The 23,189-nt window shown below is 40.1% G+C and overlaps 1 protein-coding gene across 2 annotated transcripts in view; it reads left to right on the top strand.

Annotated features, from left to right (window-relative positions):
• PTCHD4 (patched domain containing 4) overlaps window positions 1–23,189 on the top strand; it is a 266,766-nt gene that overhangs the window by 242,396 nt on the left and 1,181 nt on the right. The window contains exons 3-4 of one of the 2 annotated variants that reach the window (XM_068279068.1): window positions 11,419–12,298; window positions 12,954–13,166. In XM_068279068.1, the coding sequence (XP_068135169.1) occupies window positions 11,419–12,298; window positions 12,954–13,041 (968 nt within the window). In that variant the 3' untranslated portion in view covers window positions 13,042–13,166. Of the gene's footprint in view, window positions 1–11,418; window positions 13,167–23,189 lie in introns of both variants that reach the window. The other variant, XM_068279067.1, reaches the window with a different exon arrangement.

The raw sequence follows: 23,189 nt of genomic DNA, 5'->3' as shown, positions 1-23,189 counted from the left end.
TTTTTCCCATCTCTGGAGAGGAGCGAAGCTTTCCGCAGGCGATTTTAACTGGACAGCGACCAACAATGCAAATTATTTTTTTTTTGTTTTGTTTTTTTCAGAATGCTTTTAAAGAGAATCTGCATTCTTATTCATTATATTGTATGCCTATGTAAAGGAGAAGCTCTATGTAAATAATCTTAACAGCCTACTTTAAACTTTTAGCAGCCAAATAAAGTAAAACTTTATTTGCCTGCAGCAGGGGAGTAACAATAGTCCCTGCAAGGGATGCAACTGCAGGGTGGCCCAGAAGTATCAAGGGGGCCACATTGGGGGGAGAAGTTTCTTCTCCCTGTCGTGAGACACTGACAACTAAGAGCATGGTGAGAAAAAACGTTCTGCTATCTGCACAATTGTTCTAATGACTGCATCTGTTCAACCACTGATAAGGAATCATAAAAAGTTTTGCAGACAAAGATTTGTAGACGGTTCCTTTTCAATGTGCAGCAGGGTCTTGTGTACAGCCCCCAGCCCCCAACTTCTCTAGCCCTCCCCAAGTGAGTGTAATAAGCTGAGGCTATGAACACACTCATCTGTCAGTTTTTTGTCTGTGTTTTCTGTACACCATGTGTGCAGGGGGGTGACGAGGCCCCATCCAAAGATTCGCAGGGGGGCCCAGTGTTTTCTAGTTACACCCCTGGGCTGCAGGGCCAAATTTTTCCTGTCACTGGGGAAGTGTACCTTTGCCAGCCTGGCAGGCTAGGCAGGGTATGCAGAGCAAGTGGCAGGGAGTTTTATAGTTACCTTTCCGGACGGCTGGATCGGCTTCTTCCTCCACCACAGCGATGATGTAACCCTAACCTGTCTTCTTGGTTCCCGATCACATGATAGGATGTGATCGGATACCAGGAGACCATGTCAGTGTTACAGCGCCACAGAGTCTTTTCTATCTCTTCCATCACCCCTTTTCCACAATCAGGTGGCGCTGTAACACTGACATGGTCTCCTGGATCCCGATCACATGTCATATCATGTGATCAGATGTGATCAGGACCCAGAAGATTTGTCAGCAGTTCAGAGTTTCCAGTGGAGGAAGAGAAGAAGACGTCCGGAACAGGTAAATATAACCTCCTATTGCAACGCACTCGTTTGGCTGCACTAGGCAACCAAACCATATATGCAGATAGAAGCTGTCGCTGCCTAAGCAGCTTTCAAATAAGCATTCTGAATCTGCCATTGCGTTAAAGGGAATGTACAGTGTATTCCTTTTCCTTATTTGTATTTATAGGGATTTGTGTAAAAAAATAGATTTTTAATAAAATTAATATTAAATATTACAAATGAAAATGATAGGTATGCTTAAGGTGGCCATTAACGGTACTATTTCGTGGGTGATCGATCATTTCTGATCGCCTCGGTAATCGATTGGCACAAATCAGTCTTGCCCATTAATGGCTGGAAGCCTGCTAACCAATCCGAACAGATCGATGGGATCGATCCGAAAAATTGATCGATTCCATTAATCTATTTGAATTGGCTACCAGAAATTGGGCTGTTAATGGACAAATCCTAAAGGCTCCTACAGATTACCATTGGCAATAGGAAATCGATCGGCCACAACATTGTACCATTATTGGACACCCTTAGAGGTCTGCCTGCTGGTTTGAATGAGAAACTTTGCAAATGCAAGAAAGACCTACGTACTGTTGCAATGTAGGCAAGATATCATGGCTCTATGAAGAACAATAGAACCCAGTTATCAGCCACCAAGTCTGAGGACTTTGGTGTCTTAATGTTAAAATAAGTATCCCATTCCCCCAACAACAATAACAAGGAATCTATACTAATAAAACTCCAGCTCTCTGTGTTCAGGGCGGCTGTCTGTGCAGCATCACTGCCCAGCTACGGTGCTTGCACAGCACAGCAGAAAGGGAGTGGCCAGCGGGGGGCACCGTGTAAAACCTGGTCCCCGTTAAAGGGGCAATATGATGAAAAATTGTAAAATTTAAAATATGTCCAAACATAAACAAATAAGAAGTATCTTTTTTCCAGAGTAAAATGAGCCATAAATTACTTTTCTGCTATAATGCTGTCACTTACAGTAGGTAGTAGAAATCTGACAGAAGTGACAGGTTTTGGACTAGTCCATCTCTTCATAGGGGATTCTCAGCAAGGCTTTTATTCTTTATAAAGTTATTCCCTAAAAAGGATTTAAACAATGATGCTGGCCAGCTTCCCTGCTCCCTACACAGTTTTTTTGGCAGTTGGACAGAGCAACTGCCATTCACTAAGTGCTTTTGAAAATAAATATATCCCTGAGAATCCCCTTTAAAGAGATGGGCTAGTCCAAAACCTGTCACTTCTGTCAGATTTCTACTACCTACTGTGACAGCAACATAGGAGAAAAGTAATTTATGGCTCTTTTTACTCTGGAAAAAAATGTACTTCTTATTTGTATATGTTTGCACACATGTTACATTTTACAATGTTTTGCTGTAGTGCCCCTTTAATAAATGGGCCTAATGGCTAGTAAATAAATAAAAAGCTAGTGAAGAACCAATAATGATATTACTTGCTATCTTCCAGCTTTGTGTATTGGATGGTTCGAAAAATGGCCTCCTTGTCATCGTTGTGACCCAGCCTCGCTTAGTGCCATGTGAGAAGGAGGAGCAGTACTCATCACTCACCCTGTCCCTTTAGCTTGATTGGATGACTGTAGAGGGAGGGCAGTTGTTATGACACACCCCCTCATTCTAGTTTGGTCCGGTAACTGGAGAGTGCGAATGGTGTCAGTTCAGGTCTCTGATTCCATTTCATGTCTTGTTATTTACAGGGGTGGGGTGAAAAAAAAAATCACAACAGTTAGTATTTTGATTGTTAATATTATTATAATGATATCATTATCATTACTTGAAGTCATTATTGTGCATTCCCTGTAAAGTACAGTAACCCTAAATTAGGAAACAACATTAAATGAAGCCCAAGATGGGCTACAAAATCTCAGTTGTAGTGATGATTGTAATCGGTTTACGTGAAATTTCGCTTACATTTTTGCAATTACGGCTATACGTAATTACAATTTGGACATTGGTTTGATTTTGTGTAATCCATTCATAATTTCATGTAATTTTAACGTAATTTTGTGCTGACTTATAGAGAAGCTCCGACCAAGAATTGAACTTCATCCCAATCAGTAGCTGATACCCCCTTTCCCATGAGAAATCTTTTCCTTTTAACAAATGGATCATAAGAGGGCTCTGTGTGGCTGATATTGTGGTGAAGCCCCTCCCACAGGAAACTGTGAGGATCATTCTTCTGGCAGTTTCCTGTCTGTGAACCTCATTGCATTGTGGGAAAGAAGCTGTTTACAGCTTTTTCCAACTGCCAAAAAAGCAAGCAGCAGCTACATCACCTGCCAGCAGTAAAAATGTCACCATGTGATAAATGTCAGAATGTAAATCAGGGAGAGGAAAGCTTTTACAATGGGCAAACACTGACTACAGTAAATCATTTATACATAATTATTGTAAAAATGAAACCCTTTTCTTTATTACATAATTTTCACTGGGGTTCCTCTTTAAGCGGTTAATAGCAAAGCCTCCATACATGTCATTGTCACCAAAATTGCTACATACCGTAGATACTCGAATACAAGTTGACCTTGTGTATAAGTCGACTCCAATATTCAACCCTCTTAACCAGTTCAGCCTATCTGGACGAGCTTTCTCGTCCAGATAGGCACTGCATCTTCCCCTGCGTGGTGCGCGCGATCGGGCGCGCGCCCGCGCGCGTACCCGCCGCCCCCCGCTAGCCCCCCGATCAGTGAATGGGAATATAATTCCCATTCACCGATCTAACCTCCCCGCAGAAATACCGACGCTTTCTCTCCAGAGAGCGCGGTATTTCTGCCCCCAGGAAACAACTCCTCTGATCTTTAGTTCCTAGATGCGAAATTGTTCGCATCTAGGAATTTTTTCACTGTGGCCATCTTGTGGCCAAATAGTAAACTGCACCCACATACATTTTTAATTAAAGAAAACTATTATTTTTACATGTAAAACAAACAGTTTCCCTCCCACACCAAAAAATACCCACATACATTTTTTATTAAAAAAAAAATAAAAAAAAATACAATAAAAAAAAACAAAAACAACATAAATAGTTACCCATGGGTCTAAACTTTTTAAATATGCACGTCAAGAGAGTATGTTATTATATTATTTAAAATTATAAGCTTATAAATAGTGATGGACGCAAATTGAAAAAATGCACCTTTATTTCTAAATGAAATATCGGCACCATAAATTGTGATAGGGACATTGTTTAAACGGTGTAATAACCGGGACAGATGGGCATATAAAATACATGAGTTTTAATTACGGTAGCGTATATTAATTTAAAACTATAATGACCTAAAACTGAGAAATAATGAATTTTTTTCATTTCTTTCTTAATCTTCCTGTTAAAATGGATTTAGAAAAAAATAATTCTTAGCAAAATGTAGCACCCAAAGAAAGCCTAATTAGTGGCGGAAAAAACAAGATCTAGATCAATTCATTGTGATAAGTAGCAATAAAGTTATAGGCGAATGAATGGGAGGTGAACGTTGCTCGGATGCATGAGATTTTCGGACTGCGGCGCTGAACCGGTTAAGCTGCAATTTTTTATTGACCCAAATATACATCTACCCAGCAAAGTTAATGGCTGCACTTGGGGACAAGGAGGAGTTAATGACTGCACTGCATACAGTATTGCAGCCATTAATCCATCCTGTCCCTTAAGTGCAGCCAATCACTCCTCCAGTGCTGCAATTATTCACTCCCTTTTATGCAGCCCAGTATTTCCCCCCCGGCCCCTTTCCACGGTAAGTGTTGTTACCAGGACTATCAGGCCTGTCTTTTCTTGGCATTTCCTTTTATCATGAGTGTTACTTATCACTGGGGAAATTGCTGCAAATGGGAATGTCACTAATAGTACACACATTACTCAGTGTGCTCAGTGTTGCCTGTGACTCGTGTATAAGTAGAGAACTTATATATTCGCAAACAGGCAGATTTGGCGAAATGCCATAGACTTCAATGGGCAGGCAAATGTTAAAACCTACAAAGACTGTTTTTGGCCGCAAAAGTGATGGAAACGTTGTTTCAAGGGGTCTAACACCTGGACTGTGGCATGCCAGAGGGGGATCCATGCCAAAAGCCCCACCAAACATTACCGAGTTGACGCAGAGTCAGGTTTTAATCCCTAAAGGGCAGAAATCCCATTATGCACAGCTCTGGCTGTCAGTGGGCTGTGGAGTGTCTCACACAGAGAAATGCAATAGTACTATCAAAATACAGTGTAATAATAATGCACAGGAGTGGTTCTGTGCCTGCAACTTAATGAAGCAACAGCAGTAGTGCGCACACAGCTCTGGGTGTCAGTGGGTTGTGGAGTGCCACACACAAAATAAAAACAGGAGACCGATGTGCTAGCCCTCAAAAGGCCTGTTTGGGGTGTTTTCACAGCAAGTGAGGAACAAGAACACAGGCCTAGCTAATGCTTTCCCTACCTATCTGCAGCAAGTCTGACCCTGCTCTCACTAACAGTCAGCAGCCAGCAGAGAATTAATCCAGTATGGCCACCGCTACTGCTTTTTGATAAGGGGGGTGGGGGTCCAGGAAGGGATGCTAGCTGATTGGCTGCCATGTGTCTGCTGACTGTGAGGTAAGGGGTCAAAGTTTAGCTCAATGATAATGTAACGGGGCGAATCGAACATGTCAAATGTTCGCCGTTCGCCGCGAATACAAGCAGCCGATGTTCGCAGAATACTGCTCGCCGGTGAACTGTTTGGGCCATTTCTATGAATAGCGCTGCCATGTCTCCCACTGTGCAAACTTAAATGTAAGTATACTAGTGGCTAGCTGCCTTCACTGTTTTAAATTCACTCTCAAATTTTTAGATTAGAGTTAGCACATAATTTTGCATCTGTTTTGCATTAGAGGCATGTATTCAGCCCTAGGGGGCTCTGCATTGCCGATGATGGCTTACAATTCAGGTGCATCCTTGAGCGCTTATCATTTGTCTGTTTTGCTTGTCTTATGAAATGTGTATACCATTTATGAATAGCAGCACGAGGAATTATGTTTTTATTGCTAGGTTAGAGGTAGGTCTTCCCCAAGGGGGTACGTCACCGCCGTGGGGAAGTCTATTAGGTCATAATTTGTGCACTAATTATCACTGAAGCTAACACCCCCCCTTGGTCTATAGTGATGCAGGGTGTGTAATATAGTCCAGCTTCTGGAGCTCTGCCCACCGATGCAGCTTAATCACTAATTCCCCCTCCCTCTCTTTGCCTGCAGTGTATGCTGGGTGTGTAATTTAGTCCAGTTTCTGGAGCTCTGCTCACCATTGCAGTTAAATCATTCAGGTATGAGGTTGTTTGAAAGCGCTGCCATGTCTCCCACTGTGCATTTCTATGAATAAGTCGACCCCTATACTTTTATGAAGTGAATCAGACCTGAATTTCGAGACTTATAGTATGTTGAGGAGAATAGTGAAAATAAGAAAATAATTACTTTTTCAATTTACATTTTTGAGAAAATGGATTTTAAAAATGCAAAGGAAAAATGTTTTTTAAATTGTCATTTTTCTGAGTTAAAAAATTGTTTTGCTTTGCAATTTTCCTTTTTTTCTCAAAAACTACAAGGTCTTTTTGAAAGATTCTTTTCTTTTTACATTATTATTTGTAGATATTTTGGTGACAATGGCATGTATGGGTGCTTTGGAATTAACCTGCTAAAGTCGGCACAAAATCACACAGAAATTACGTAAAATTGCAGGATTCCGTTTCCAGATTAAATTTAATAATCCAATAAATTAAGATTCTCACCGAAATTTCGCATTACGATTTTGCATCATAAATGCAAAATACAATGCAAAACTATGATTATGGGAAATTCATACCTATCACTACTTCAGGGGTGTTTTGTACTTATTTCTGCCACGGAAAGCCAATTTCTGATCAGAAACTCGGTAATTGGAATTCCACGAATTTCGCAAAGCCCATCTCTAATTGGCACTGATAGCTACTGGGTAAAATGCAAACCCTTCAGGTCCTAACAAGTCTATCAGAATGTATCAACTTTTTTCTTTTTCCCCAAAAATTCCCACAAAGCAAAATTTCATCTTTTTCTTTTTTTAAACTTGGCAAATGTTGTCATGGCTTATCTGAGGGTCTATCAATGTGATAGATTGCCTTAGCAAAATGCTGGAAATGAATGACACCTTGTCATTTCATCCAGAATAAAATATTCAGGAGTTAGCATAGAGTCCTTCTGTATCTCTCCCGGTTTCCATATCTCTCCTTCATCACTTATTGATGCTGTTTGATTCCCCTTTGACTGAGGACGGAGGAGCAGCCTCAGTACCTGGCCTGCTCGTGTCAGGCGGACGCAGGTTTAATTCTGCCATGAATTTGTTTTATGGAACGCACGCTGGTTTGACATTTGCGGAATATATTGAATGATATAAAAATGTCTCAGAAGATTGCTATTTTTAGCATCCGGGCTGAATTTTTACAATCTCTTAAGTGACAGTAACCAGAGCTAGGGCTTGATTCACAAAGCGGTGCTAACCTACTTAGCACGTCTAAAGTCTTTAGGCGCGCTAACCAGGGTGCTAAGTAGGTTAGCACCGGTTTTCTCAATTGGGAAATCCGGTGCTAACCTACTTAGCACCCTGGTTAGCATGTCTAAAGACTTTAGACGTGCTAAGTAGGTTAGCACCGCTTTGTGAATCAAGCCCCTAGTGTGTTACCAGAACTCCCAGTAACAGCTGAATGCACAGCTTCATCTTGGTTATTTCAGAACATGGTAGGGTTATAAAAGGTTTAGAAAATGGGTAGTAGTGTGACAGAAGCCATTAGCCCTTTAGCAGCCACTTCAGCCCGCAGGTGTTTTCACATTCAGGACGGAAGCAATTTTTCCCTGTCAGCGCTCCTCCTATTCATTCGCCAATAACTTTATCACTACTCATCACACGTAAATTATCCGAATCCTGTTTTTTTTTCTAGCCACAACCCACAAATTAAGCTTTTTCTGAGCGATACTTGTTTTCAGTAATTAATTTAATTTCTATGCATGATCTTAGTGAATTGAGGCCAAGGTCTTCTCTATCTACTATACCCCTTAATGCTTGTTGGAGGTATCCTAAGTTGCGTATGTATTAGTACGGCAAAGGTGAGTTGGGTGCAGGGTGCATCGAACGATGGCTCTCCCTGCTGCTGCTCAAATTCCCGGTAGCACAAAATACTATCCCCTCTCCAAGTCATAGCAACTCTGAGAGAGCCATAATTACACTTGCGTGGGGTGTGCACTATAGCAATGGTGCTAAACTGGCGCCGAGCTTAAGTGCTAGGTACCTGGCTACGAGCCTGGAAACCACCTGCTTTATCCTGGGGTCAAAGGAAAAAAACAAGCCTGAACAGCTCTGGGCCACTGTGCAGGCACGAGGCGTTACTCGTTCATGGACAGGATCGCGACCCCAATTTTTGAGAGAGTCCAGGCATCCAGTCCAGTGGTGGTCTCAAGGAGAACACAGGAAGCCTCTCTACGGAGGTTTGTATCTGACTTCATCTCTGAAAATTACAGGTTTTGCTTTAAAGGAGAACTGTAACGAATGGGGTGTGGAGCCTGCCATATTTATTTCTTTTTAAACAATACCAGCTGCCTGGCAGCCCTGCTGATCTATTTGACTGCAATATTGTCTGAATCACACCAGAAACAAGCATGCAGCTATTCTAGTCAGATCTGACAATAATGTCAGAAACACCTAATCTGCTGCATGCTTGTCCAGGGTCTATGGCTAAAAGTATTAGAGGCAAAGGATCAGCAGGATGCCAGGCGTCTGGTATTGCTGAAAAAGAAATAAATTTGGCAGCCTCCTTATACCTCTCATTACAGTTGTCCTTTAAAGGGAACCAGAGATGAACGTTTCACACAAAATAAACATATCAGTCGATAGCTTGTAAAGAATAAATGCTCTACCTGATAATTTCGCTGCTCTGGTGTGCCTTTTTTTAGTGTTTTTTTATCCATTATTGCTCCAGGAAAAATCAAATATGGCCGCCGGCTCAAATCCCTTCTGCTTCCGGGTTATGAGTTGTTCTGGATGTGCTGTCTAGGCTATATGAGACTAGGCTGCTATTTAGGCTATATGAGATATATTTCATCTGTGTGCTTTCATTTTGGTATGATGTGCAGCTGCCTGTAGGAAGTGTCTCTTATAGGAATGAAACTGCAGGTTTCTCGTCTCTGGTTCTCTTTAAGACCACTAGTGCTTTAAATGACAGGTGTTTACAGTCATTTGACAGGCAGTGTGTATCTGTAACAGAAAATGATATGCCTAGACTTTCCCATTATCCTCTAGTAAACCCCTCCCGCTGGGCGCCTCTCCTGCCTCCCCCTAGACACAGCTCTGCTTGTAAGCTGTGGATTTAGCTTCATGCTACAAAGCTGCTTAAATCTTCATCTAGCGGTTAAAGACAATTTTATCTGCATGAGTATGTTTCTTTTTATTATAGCTTAAATTAAATGTGCGCTTTTAAATAAGAAAATTACTCAGCTGTGCTCGTCCCATTTCTGATTTGGATCTGAATTATATTAATGTAAATGTCATAGCTTTTAAACTTTTCCATAATAAAAGTGTAACAAGAAGCAAAGAAGCTGAACATCTATTCAGATGAAAACGGTATTTCTGCATTTAACATTGCAGTACTGTTTAAAGGGCAAGTGAACATAAATGTGCTTTGGGAGATCAGTAACACGTTGTAATTGCATTCTGGATTAGGGGTCAGATTGAGGCTCCTTCAAAGAGACATAACACTAACACTTCTGACATTTTTCCACCCCCAATAGTACAATAACGCAAGCAAAATAAAACAACTCCTTCTCTGTCAGTAGATTTGACCAGCTTTACGTAAACTTTCTTGACAAACAGCGCCTAAGTTGTTCTTATGATGGGTTGTTTTCACACGTTATACAAGTAACTTATGAATTGCATATATCATGCCTGTTACATCAATTGCGCATTGTGCTTTACAAGGCCTATGCAAAGCCGGTACATGTGACATGCACTATTAAAAGCTAGAATTACCAATTTGTAGGGTATGTTAAGGAGAGAAGTGGGAACAAGGGAAAAAAAATAAAAAAAAGACCTGTAGTTGGAGAAGATCAATATTAAAGTTAGAGGAAAAAAGATACCAGCCCCAGATACCAGCCCCTCCTCAGGTGAAATGAGTATAGGGGTACAAAGTACCCCTTACCCATTTCCTCAAAGGGTTAAATTGAAATAAAAACGCAACCACGAAAAAAGTCCTTTAATGTTCTTAATGAAACATGAATACTTACCCAGTGGCATAGCTAAGGAGCCGTGGGGCCTGATGCAAGTTTTGCATTGGGACCCCCTAAGCACTCTATCCATAACAATTGATACAGGGCACCAAAACCTACCAATGGCAACTACAGTGTCAGAGGTGCAAGAAGGGGATGGGGAACAGTTTGTTATTACCACTATTCAAAGTATCTATAGAAGTGATTATTGTGAGCACAGGTCCAATAGAGAGCTAATACTGTAGTTGAGGGAGAGCCCTTCTTGGCCCCTTCTGCCCAAGGGCCCCGATGCAATTGCAACCTCTGCAACCCCTATTGCTATGCCCCTGTACTTACCTTTGAAAAAAAAGTTCCCACGCTAATATCCTTGGAAAAGTTCCAAGCAAATATCCTCTAGATACCTTGATTGAAGATCTCTGCTGGCTGCCACCACACACAACGCTTCCCGCTGCAGCTCTCAGCTATAGAGAGCCCTATCCTCTTCTGAATGCACTGAGTACCAGCATGGGTGGATGCAATAGGTGTGGGCAGGTGGGGAGGACAGCAGGAGCTGGAGGTGGAGCATCCAGGACAGAGCTCTCAGCTGTACTAGTATATCTGAGAGAAAAGTATCTTCAAATAGCCCTCCAAGGCTCCCCATTGGACTATTAACAAACCAATGGGAAAATCCAAAACTACAAGGTCTTTTTGAAAAAAGTTTCCTCTTGCTCCCACTGTTCTCCTTAACATACCGTGCAATTAGGCGATTCTAGCTCGTATGGGGGCTTTGCTATTGACTTCTAAAGCTGGTGGCCATTGGGCAAAAATGCAAAAAAAAAACTAAAATATTCCAGCGTATTTTCACTTATCGAAGCAAAAATTTTACTTAAAAAGAATATTGGTATTTTTCCTCATCATTGCTTACTGTATGGTCACCTTGTAGTATTTACGTACGATTAAAGAATAATGACATTGCAACATACTATTGAGAGTGAAAGGAGCCTAATAAACAGTAAGCAGCAGGTTAAGATGAAACAGAATATACTTTACTATATTGAAATTAAACAGTTTGTATCATTCTCTCTTCCAGGTCATGGAACAAAAGGAGTCTTTGAGCTTCTTTCTGGGTGGAGAAGAACCAGAGAAAGTTTGCCTTTTAAGGACAGAGTAGCGGACGCCTATTCTGATGTCATGGTTTCGTACACAATGACCAGTTCCCTCTACATCATCACGTTTGGGATGGGAGCTAGTCCGTTCACAAACATTGAGGCAGTCAAGATATTTTGCCAGAACATGTGCATTACCATCATCTTGAACTATTTCTATGTCTTCTCCTTCTACGGCTCATGTCTAGTCTTTGCTGGCCAGTTGGAGCAGAACAGATATCACAGCATCTTTTGTTGTAAGATTCCTTCTGAGGAGTATTTAGACAGGCAACCAATATGGTTTCAAACTATGATGAGTGACGGGCATAAGCATACGATCCATCACGAGCCAGACCCTTACGAGAACCATTTCATTCAACATTTTCTAAGAGAACATTATAACGAGTGGATTACAAATACGTATGTCAAGCCCTTTGTGGTCATCTTATACCTCATCTATGCATCATTTTCATTCATGGGCTGCCTCCAGATTAGTGGTGGATCGAACATTATAAATCTTTTAGCAAGTGACTCCCCTAGTGTTTCTTACGCTTTTATACAACAAAAGTACTTTAGCAATTATAGTCCCGTGATTGGATTCTATATCTATGAACCTCTTGAATATTGGAATGCGACTGTTCAAGAAGACCTGAAAACCATAAGTTCTGGATTCAATACGGAATCCTGGATCGAGCAGTTCTACCAGTTTTTAAAAGTTGGCAATATTTCTGCATCAAACAAAACTGAATTCATTAACGTTCTTCAGAACGTTTTTTTGAAGAAGCCGGAATTTCAGCACTTCAGAAATGACATCATTATTTCCAGGTCAGGAGATGAATTAAACATCATTGCTTCTCGGATGTACCTTGTAGCTAGGACTAGTGAAAACACACAATGGGAAGTGGTTGAGCTTCTTGAAAAGTTGAGGCCACTCTCGTTGATACAAAGCATTAAGTTCATTGTTTTCAACCCCACCTTTGTTTTTATGGACCACTACGGCTTGGCGGTGACTATGCCAGTCTTAATATCTGGTTTTAGTATCTTGCTAGTGTTAATTTTAACCTTCTTCTTGGTCATCCATCCCTTGGGGAACTTTTGGTTAATAATAACCGTCACGTCTATTGAGCTGGGTGTGTTGGGTTTGATGAAATTATGGAACGTTGACATGGATTGCATGTCCATTCTGTGCCTTATGTACTCTTTGAACTTTGCCATAGATCACTGTTCCCCTCTGCTTTATACATTTGTCTTAGCCACTGAGCACACAAGAACTCTATGCATACAAGATTCACTCAAGGAGCATGGCACAGCTATAATACAGAATGTCATAACCTTCCTTGTTGGGCTGGTACCCCTTCTGTTTGTGCCTTCAAACTTGACCTCCACACTGTTCAAATGCTTGCTGCTGACTGGTAGTTGCACGCTACTGCACTGTTTTGTCATTTTGCCTGTTTTCTTAACTTTTTTCCCTCCTTCTAAGAAACGCCACAAGAAAAAGAAAAGAGCCAAACGGAAGGAGAGAGAAGAGATCGAGTGCATTGAAATTCAGGAAAATGCAGATCACGTGACTTCTGTATGAGAGAACAGTGACGATTGACTCTCAAAGTATTTGGACATTTGCAGGGAAAGTAGGCAAAAATCCACCACTCGTGCTGGCCAAAGTTGCAAGAAGGGGTATTTTTGAAACATCAAGGTGCAAGATTTTTATACTTTTTTATATTTAAAAAATGTATTCAGTCCAATTTTTCTATTACCTCATTTTCATAATAACTCTGTTTGATGGAAATGTGGGCATCTTAAGTGGTTACCCTGCTTCTCAACTGCCGATTCAATAGATCATTTAAATCTCAAAAGCAGGAGCTTAAAACTTTACAAGCAAACATGATATTAACATTTGTTAAGTTCCGTGACCCTCCACTAGGGATGGTCAATGAGATGCAAATAATTGTGAGTTGATGCAGAAATTATGCAAATTGTGTATGCAATTTCAAATATTCATGGGGGATTCTCAGCATGGTCTTTATTCTTTATAAAAACACTCCCTGAAGAGGATTTTTACAATGAGGCTGGCCAGCTTCCCTGCTCGCTGCACACATGTTTGGCAGTTGGATGTAACAAATGCCATTTACTAAGTGCTTTTGAAAACAAAGAAATCCCTGAGAATCTCCCATGAGGAGACCTGTCGGTTCTGTCAGATTTCTACTGCTTACTGTAAGTGACAGCAACATAGGAGAGAAGTCATTTATGGCTCATTTTACTCTGGAAGAAACATACTTCTTATCTGCATATGTTTACATATATTTAAAATTTTAAGCTTTTTGTGACAGTGGTCCTTTAAGTGAAAGTGAGAAGAGGGCTGTCTTTTACTTACTTGCTGCTTCTTCCAGCCCCTCAAAGTCTTTGAGCCCCCTCTATGACAGCAGAGTCCCTGTGAGCGGGTCAGGAGACAATTTTATTGTCTCCTGACTTTGTCTATCAACGTAAGCAGCTCCCATTGGCTTACATTGATAGGCAGGGGCATAATTAACTATTTACTTCTTACACTCTCCTAAAAATTCCCACATGTAATTTTAAAAATTTTTATTAAAATTTTTAATTTAAACAAAAAAAACCTAAATAGTCACCTTAGGGTCTGAACTTTTTTACATATGCATGTCAAGAGGATATATTACTTTTATGTTTATAAATTATGAGCTTGTAAATAGGGATGGACTCAAAACTGAAAAAATGCACCTTTATTTCCCCAAAAAATATTGGCGCCATACATGATAGGGAAATAATTTAAATGGTCTAATAACTGGGACAAATAGGCAAATCAAGTACATGGGTTTTAATTATGGTAGCATGTATTATTTTAAAACCATAATAGCCGAAAACTGAGAAATAATGAATGTTTCCGTTCTTTTTCTTAATATTCCCGTTAAAATGCGTTTGGAATAAAATAATTCTTAGCAAAATTTACCACCCAAAGAAAGCCTAATTGGTGGCAGAAAAAACAAGGTATAGATCATTTTGTTGTGATAAGTAGTGATAAAGTAGTGAAAGTTGCTCAGATGCATAAGGTGAAAAAAAAAACACTGAAGGCTGAAGTGGTTAAGGTCCTACTAATTAGGTTGTTAGTCATAAAAGGCACACTGAGCGTTTCGGACCAGCGGAGACGTTGAAACAGCATATAATTTAGCCAGCTTTTAACTAGGTCATGCTAAAATCTCAGTTTTGGCCTGAAATGGCCTTTAATGTTTTCTTTCTGCTCTGAGCATCAGGGAGCTCGCAGCAGACACTAATGATGGTGCTCCAAACGTCCTATTTGGTACTTGGGAGTACTGGCTCTAAATTGGAAAGAAACCTTCCATATCAAATTGTTCCCTGAGTCCTGACTCATTGGTGAGACTGGAAAAACAAATACTCTGTTTATGGCAGGAATCCTCAACAAAGGATACTATTAGCTAATTAGCACTAGAATGGGGGCATTCAAGAGGAACCACACTTATAATTTATATACTTGTTTGTCCTGCAATGGTTAGCAGCTGGCCAGCTCACCCACTTAAAGGACTACTATCATGAAAAATTTAAAAACATTTCTCCCAAAGTAAAAATGCACTATAGATTACTTTTTTCATATGACCTGTAAGTTGTAACAGAGGCGCTAGTACAAGTATAAAATGTATTAAAAAAAACTGTTTAAAACAGGAGGTAGTGGTGGAATTACCTCCCCAAAGTAGACACAATTCTGTTAATTATTCTCAACAAGTAGCTTTATTCATATACTCCAAAATGCAACACATTTCACAGGTTCAATCCTGCTTCATCAGGCAGTAATTGGAGCAAACTATGGCAGTATGTCAGGAAGCTAAGCGCCTTCCTACAAATTGGTTCAGTGATTCTACAAAGGCCATAGAGATCCTCCCATCTACTGCAACTCCTGATGTGAAATCTGTGTCTAATTGTCCTGAATGATCCTGTCTAGTGGCTACTTCTTCTTCCAGGTAGGACATAAGTCATGTAGGACCTGGTCTCACAAGAATGCACCAACGCAAGTGAACCTTTCCCATGCAGTACTATTATGTCCAGCTCTTCTATGCTGTTGAGTAAGCTATAAAATCAATGAATGACATCAAATAGCTATGCTGGGTGCCAGCAAAAAGGCCGCCTCCTGTGTAGAAGACAACCCAACAGTACAGTACTGAATAACTTATCAAGCTATATAAATATTCTTTGCTGTCAAAGGCTCAGTACTCTGTCCATTGACCTTACCACTGATTTGATGTGTTATTTGAGATGCAAATCATTTCAGTTTCATAAAAATTGCTTGCAGCATGGAGTTGGAGTTGGTCCAATCAGGTGCACTTCCTGTCCATTATGATTGGTCCAATTCCACCACGCCACATACCGTTTGCATCTCATTGTCCACCTCTGCTCCTGGCAGAGATCCATTTAGTTGTGGACTCCAAAAAGTAGGGTTCAGAAATCTTTGAAAGTTCCTCATCATTTCCATGAAACAGAGAACATGTCATTTTTAGCCATGTGTTTTTAAGAAAATGAACTGGTTACTCTGAAATTCAGAATTATAAAAAAAAGTGACTATCAGGGTAATAATAATACTGATGACACACCAGAAGAACAGAGTGAATTCTATGCAAAAGTCAATGTTGTCAGTACAGGCATTCATCTTCTGATCTCCATGAAATAACCTCTTCAATGGATATATTTGCTGATTCCTGACACAGCCATGCAATGTCTATCCATTAAAGGACGACTATTGCAAAAAAAAAAGGTTAAATGTAAAATACATACATATAAAAAGTAAATTTCCTCCTGAGTAACATGCACTATACATAACTTTTTTCTTATGTTGCTGTCACTTAGAGTAGGCAGTGAAAAATTGACAGAACTAATAGGTTTTGGATCAGTCCATCTCTTCATGGGGGATTCTCGGGTATTTATTTACAAAAGCACTTACTGAATGGCAGTTGGACATTTCAACTGCTAAAATAGCATGGAAACAAGTAGGGATGCTGACCAACATCTTTCTATAGATCCTTTCCAGGTAGCGCTTTAAAGGTAATACTTAGAATCCAATGTGGTGATGGACTAGTCAAAAATCTGTCAACTTTGTTACTTACTGTAAACGACAGCAACATAGGAAAAAAGTATTTTACAGTGCATTTTACGCTGGGTGAAATGTACATTTTGTATGTATGTATCTTACATTTTACAATAGTGGTCCTTAAAACCTTACCAAGCAGGAGGAAATGAAAGAAACCAGGAAGGAAAATGTTCATTAACATAAATACTGTATACTGTATGATATATCGAATTGTTCCTGCCATTGATGGTCGTGGTTATGGATCTTTGTGGAATGTCATTGTGACTATGAATTGCTCTGCTACCAAGGTCTTGATATATTTTTAGATGGCATGTAATATGCTAATATATTTTTTTTTTCATGCATTTCCTAAAAACAAAAGAGAATTTCCCTTGAATTGCCAATCTGTCATTGCCATCGTAAAACTATGGCAATTACTTTCATTCTGCAGTTATAGAATGTTGACATCTTCTGCAATGCTTTACGGAGTCATGTCACTAACTGTCCCTTATGAGAAGTCACAACAATCTTTTCCCTGTCATAATCATAGACTTAAAGGGCCACTATTCTGCTACATTATGGGATACATTAGGTGGCAAGTGATCAGTCAGCTGGCCAAGCATGAAGATCTGAGTCACTTTGAAAGGGGTAAAAGCATATCCAAAATAGCAGGCAGGTCTGGTGGGATATTGCCAGCATCTAGTGGTTAGTCACCTCTCAAGAGTGGTCCAAGGAAATGTAACCAGTCAACTAAACCATCTCAACTAGCAAGGGCTACTGCAGCAAACATTGCTGAAAAAATATGCTGCCATGAAAGGGAGGCGTTAGAATGTCACAGCTTGCTGCATAATGGGCACGTAGCTGCAAATAAGTGAGATTGCCCATTCCGACCATGTCCACAGCTGAAAGCAGCTATAATATGGAACTGAGCACCAGAGCTAGACAGTGGAGCCATGTAAGAAGGTGGCCTGGTCTGATGACTCACATTTTCTTTGGCCTCCCAATTCTCTAGACCTGACTCCAGTCAGATGTTCTGGACAAACAACTCCAATCCATGGTGGGTACCTCACAACTTACAAATCAAAAGGATCTGCTGATGACTTGTTGACGCCTTCAGAAGTCAATTGTGGAGTCCTGGCCTCAATGGGTGAGAGAGGTTTTGTTATCACAAGGATAACTTACACAATATTAGCTTAGAGATTGTATTGTTTTTGCCATTCAGTGTAAAGCATTTTACAGACAGTATCTAACAATTTCCATTACTTACACTACTTCAGCAAAGATCCAAATCTAATACCCCAATCACATTCTAGGGCCATTTTCTTGGGGCAAGCCAACAACTTAACGTACTTATCTATGTTTTGGGTTGTTAGAAAAAATCCCTGTCCAAGAATTAGTAAGAATTATAATTATTACTTAGCCATCTATGCATGTTTTATTTTTGATCTTGGCACATTTGCCACAATATCATTTTGAAATGAAGATAGGGCAAAGCAAGAAGATGTGGAGACACACATGAGAGACACAACCAAATGTTGGAGTGGCTGGATAGTGTACCGGTCCAGGAAAGCCCACTGACCATGCCCAAAATGTCTGCAACTCACAAGTACTTTTGAGATTGATGTTAGTAGCCACAAAGCCTAATGTTAGAAAGTAGGTACTAGGTAGGTATGAAAATGAGCAGTGGTAGAAAAATAAAGTGGATTTTTAATAATGGTTGATGGTTCCTTCTCTGTAGACTAGGGTAGACTAGCTAAGCATACCTCTTCAGTGGTTCCTTAGTTTGCCTTTTAATCCCAGAGGGGACCAGTGAAACTGAAGGAGAACTGCAGTGATATCAACTCAACCACTCCTTCTAATATATGAAAAAAAAAAATACATTTAGCAACAAATGAGAATGTGTCTTTCGTTGGTTTGACTTTTAGAGATCCTGAGGGGTTATGGCAGTTTGGACATTATCATTACAGTTAAACATGACCCCAGTTTTGACCAAGAGACATGAAGTTGACTTAGGTAAGGTTACAAACACTTGCAAAAATATTTCACTAAGTTATATAAGTCACCACCACATAGGCTCCTCACAAAAGTTCGGACAGTTCTTTTTTTCATAGAGCAAAAATCAGCAACTCAATGGACTTGCAACATCCTCACACTCTAGTCACAGAGACAAGAACCTTTCAGAGGCCTCCAGATACCTACAGTTCTTGCACCGTGCTTTCAGGCCTCAATGGAGATACTGTAAAATTGAATATTTTCTTTGTACTGCTTTTATTTTTGTATTTTAATGTATTAACAAGAAAGTATTCATTTTTACAACAATGCCAATGATCCTTAGGATCATGGATGCTCCTGGAACGAGTTTGTTTTCCACATAACAACATAACAGTGTGTGGAAATCATGTATGTCTGGACAAGAGGACAACAAGGTTCCATGAAGTTATGAGAAGGATGCTGATAGAGTCAGGGATTGTGTGACCTTTGTGAAGAACATAGGTGGTAAATGTATAACTAGATGAAATATCGCTGCACTTTACAAGTCTTATTATTTTATTTATAACTTAAAAGCTAACTTCATTTTTCCCAATCCAGAAACAAGATGGGTTAATCTTTTTGGCTAGGTGTTGTAGTGATGATGTGAACTTCTGGACACTTTGGTAGACGTCATGATTTTGTTATAGGCCCCCACTATGACTGTATAATGACTTAAAGTGGATCCGAGATGAAAAACTAACTATATCAAGTAACTTGTCTATATATCTTATGTAAAGTTTAGATAGTTTACGCAGCATATCTAGCTGCAAACAACTCAAAAAGTTTAAGATTATTTATTCCTGTGATACAATGAAGGAAAGCATGTTCTGTTTGTCACATTGTCACAGGCTGAGGGCTGGAGATGCTATCAGCTTGCCTGTGTGTAAATTCAGTCCCCTCTCCTCCTCCCTCCTCCCCTCTGCCTCTGAAATCAATGGCTTTTAACTTCCTCCTCCTCCTGCTCAGACTGAGCTCCCATAAGCCCTTGCTACAATGCCAAGGCACAAAAGGAGCTGTGGGTGAGGCCTGTTTAGTTTATAGGACACTAGAGTATTAAAACAAAACAAAAAAAGTATTTGGCTTGAGGAATGCCCTATAAACTATATGAAAGGAACACAATTATGCAATGAATAAAAGTTTATCTCGGACCCACTTTAAAGTAACACTGAAGCATCCTAGAAAAAGAAAAAGTCAGATACTCAGTAAAGGCTCTGGATTCCATAAAGCCTTCCTGGTCTTTTTCTTCTCTCCCTTGGTAAACGACCCCTCCTTCTCCGGTGAAGCTATGCAAGCAACTGGTCAAATATGCCTTTAGGAATCTTCGGAAGGCTTTGGAAGCACTTATGTCTCCAAGTGTGCATTGAGCATTGCAGATCCAACCGTCTTTGGAAGCACTCGGAGACACCAATGCCTTCCCAAGGCCTCCCGGAAGTATGAAATTTGAACAGCGAACAGCGGGGCATTGAGGGCACCTAGAGAGGACCGGGAAGGCTTTATGAGATCCAGAGCCTTTCCTCTCTATAGGTGAGCATCTTACTTTTTTTTTCAGGATGCTTCACATTTGCTTTAAGAGATGCATTCAGCATATTTGCATTAATAAAATGTGGAGGTCAATGAAACCACTTATCATCTAACTGAGTTTTTGAGGTATTATTTAACTACATAGTTTTGTGGCATGTAACAATGGTTAACATGGTACAACATTCTGCTGCTGCTAAAATCAACGTCACGTTTGGTTTTGTTGATCGAGTAAAACAACGGAAAAAAAACCTATATAGACACAAACAGCAATATATCATTTTTGATGGCTAAATATTACAGTGGGTCATGCATGATATTCCCAATCCCAACATTTATACAGCAATTGCTAAAATAACTGTCATCTCTGTGGTTGGACGTAATAGAACTCCCAGTAGGCAGCCTACGATAAACGTATGTCAGTCCACAGCAGAAATGGTCCATAAAGTTCATGTATGTGATTGGCAAGTCTTTACTGTGTCACTGTAGACATCTTGGAACCATTTGTTTTGGGGGTTATCCAATGAAAAAAAAATTGCGTGCTGATCAGTAATATGTATTTCTACTTTCTATTTTTGTAAATGTAATGTCCGTCAATGTTAACCCCTCACGGTAATTATGCATGTATCATGAACTGCACTAACAACTTGGTCAGTGCTCTCAGGGGGTTAAACCGCAGGAGATCTGTTTTTCTAGTTTTTTACTATGCTAACTTTATCAGAGCATGAAACTCTCTTTGGAGCAAAGTATCTATATTGTTATGCAATAGGGAGTCAATATTAAAAACCTTATCTTGGAGGCTGTGAACACTATAAAGTGTCTTTTGCTTAACATGTCAAAAACAAACAAAAAAACCTTGAAGGCGGCAGCTGCTTTTTTGTCACACCGATTCAATGCTTTGTGTTTCCTCAAAGGACAGTTTCAGCAAAAATCTGCAAATGTGTAAAGATCAAATCTGTGCCAAAACCAAAGAAAACACCATTCACATAAACTCATTTAAATGGGGGTGTTCAGACAAGTCATGTCATTGACTTAACTTCCTTGAGTTTTTCCCACACAGGTGAGTCGATCAAAAGGTCATTCGTTTATATTAATGACTTAAAAAAGCACTCCAGTCAAAATGTTTTGTGAAATGGTTCTTATTGCACAGATACGCTTCCTCTACCACCTCCTGATGAAAGTTTTCCATGTATGGGGTTTGGGTGTTACCATAAATGACGAGACTGGATGTAAAAAATGTGGTTTATTATTACAATGGTAAAAAATTTAAATGGGAAATTTAAAAAGCGATCACAATGCATCACTACTGAATATGCAAATTCTCGTTATGCCCCTGATGCCAGGCTTACATTCAGAACCGCTGGTGTATTGCAAGGCTATAGCTTATACATTTTACAGAGCCACATCAACCCAACATGCAGACAGCCTGTTTCAGACTTTTGGTCCTCATCAGTGCAAAGCAGGGATTTTTATGGATCTATAGGCTAGGGCTTGGGCCAGTACAACAGAAGTCCGAAACAGGCTGTCTGCATGTTGGTTTATTTGAGAAACTGAACTACGTAAGTTGTACTTTTATCTCCAGTGAAGTGCTCCCTCAAATACTACACTTAGTAACTCCTGGTATTTCACATTGTGTTTCCTTTCTAAGGTCACAGAGAAGCCCTGTGTGATTATGAGACAGGATGTAAGGGGAAATCCCCAAAATATGGAAAAAGACAGCAAGTTTGGTATAGGTCCTCACTGATCCAACTGTCCAAAAGAACAAAACAAATGCTTGGTCTAGAAAGGCAGACATTTAATTAATATATTGCCTATATTACCTATCTGATTGTTGGGTTTTGACTGGAGTGCTCCTTTAATTCAAGAACAATAAGGTCTTCTTTATGGAAGAAGTGCTAACATCTGCTCACAAGGTGGTCACCAGCCGAGAGCTTTGTTTTTAGTTGCTTAGCTGAGTACTAAGCAGACTGCTGTTTCTATACACTTGAACAAGGCATTTCAGAGTAAGCTGGTGTGTGGCAATGCTCAGCTTGTTATTCAGTGTTAGAAACCCATTTTTACAGTCAACCACCTGGATTGATTCATGGTTGGCCCGTTTTGTCGTAAAGGCCTTCTTTCAGATACAGTGTAAGGAAGAATCACAGTTCATACAGTATATGTTGAGTTCTTTCTATATGTGAATGACCTCAAACCACTTGTACAGCCAAGGATTATGAACTTTTTTACACAACAGTGTCTGTCACTCTTGGAAGCCTTACTAGTAACAGTTCTAGATACCAGAAAAGGCAACTTTTGATAAAGTAAAATCTCAAGGAGTTGGGTTTTAGCGCTACGCATACTGTTTGTCTTCTTGGCTAAGCTTCAATTTTGCTATTGAAAGCGAAGAGCAGACTAGAGAAGGTCAATGGGATGCTGCTAATTCCAGTTATAATGCAAAGGTGATTTAAACTGTGTTAAGTTTGGAAGTTGGGACAATCAAAATCAGCAGGTAGGATAGTTGGTTGTTCCAGTTCCAAGCAGCATACAGTTTGCATTAAAGGAAGTCTGAAGCCCAAAAAAAAAAAAAAAAAACAGATACTTACCTAAGGAGGGGGAACACTCTTGGTCCTATAGAGTCTCCCTGTTCCACTTCTAGTCCCATTAGTCCTGTCCTGGCCCAATTAGCAGTGTCTGACCCATGGGACTTAGATTGCTCTCTTCAGCGTTGGGCTGGCTTCGGCAGTCTTCATGAGTACTCGGACTCCCAAAGAAAGGCCGCTCCATACTGCACACGCACAAGCACCCTCTCACATGCACTTGCTTGTGCACAGTACAGAGCCGCCCATCTTTGGGAGCACTTTGGCTACTGAGGACTGCTGATTAACCATCCTCAGTGTGAGATTTGAATGGAGGAGCCTGCGGGGGAAACAAGGGGATAAGGAGAGGAATGGGAAGGCTCTATAGGACCCAGAGTCTTCCCTCTCCTTAGGTAAGTATCTGTTTTTTTTTAAATATTTGGCTTCAGACTTGCTTTAAGTTGTTCTGGAAATTGGATTTATTAGCTTCTCCTTGATCATCTCTGGAGTAGACATCCCTTGGCTC

Source organism: Hyperolius riggenbachi, chromosome 4 (assembly GCF_040937935.1).
Source record: "Hyperolius riggenbachi isolate aHypRig1 chromosome 4, aHypRig1.pri, whole genome shotgun sequence".
NCBI classification, from domain to species: domain Eukaryota; kingdom Metazoa; phylum Chordata; class Amphibia; order Anura; family Hyperoliidae; genus Hyperolius; species Hyperolius riggenbachi.
This window is presented reverse-complemented; position numbering and strand designations above follow the sequence as displayed.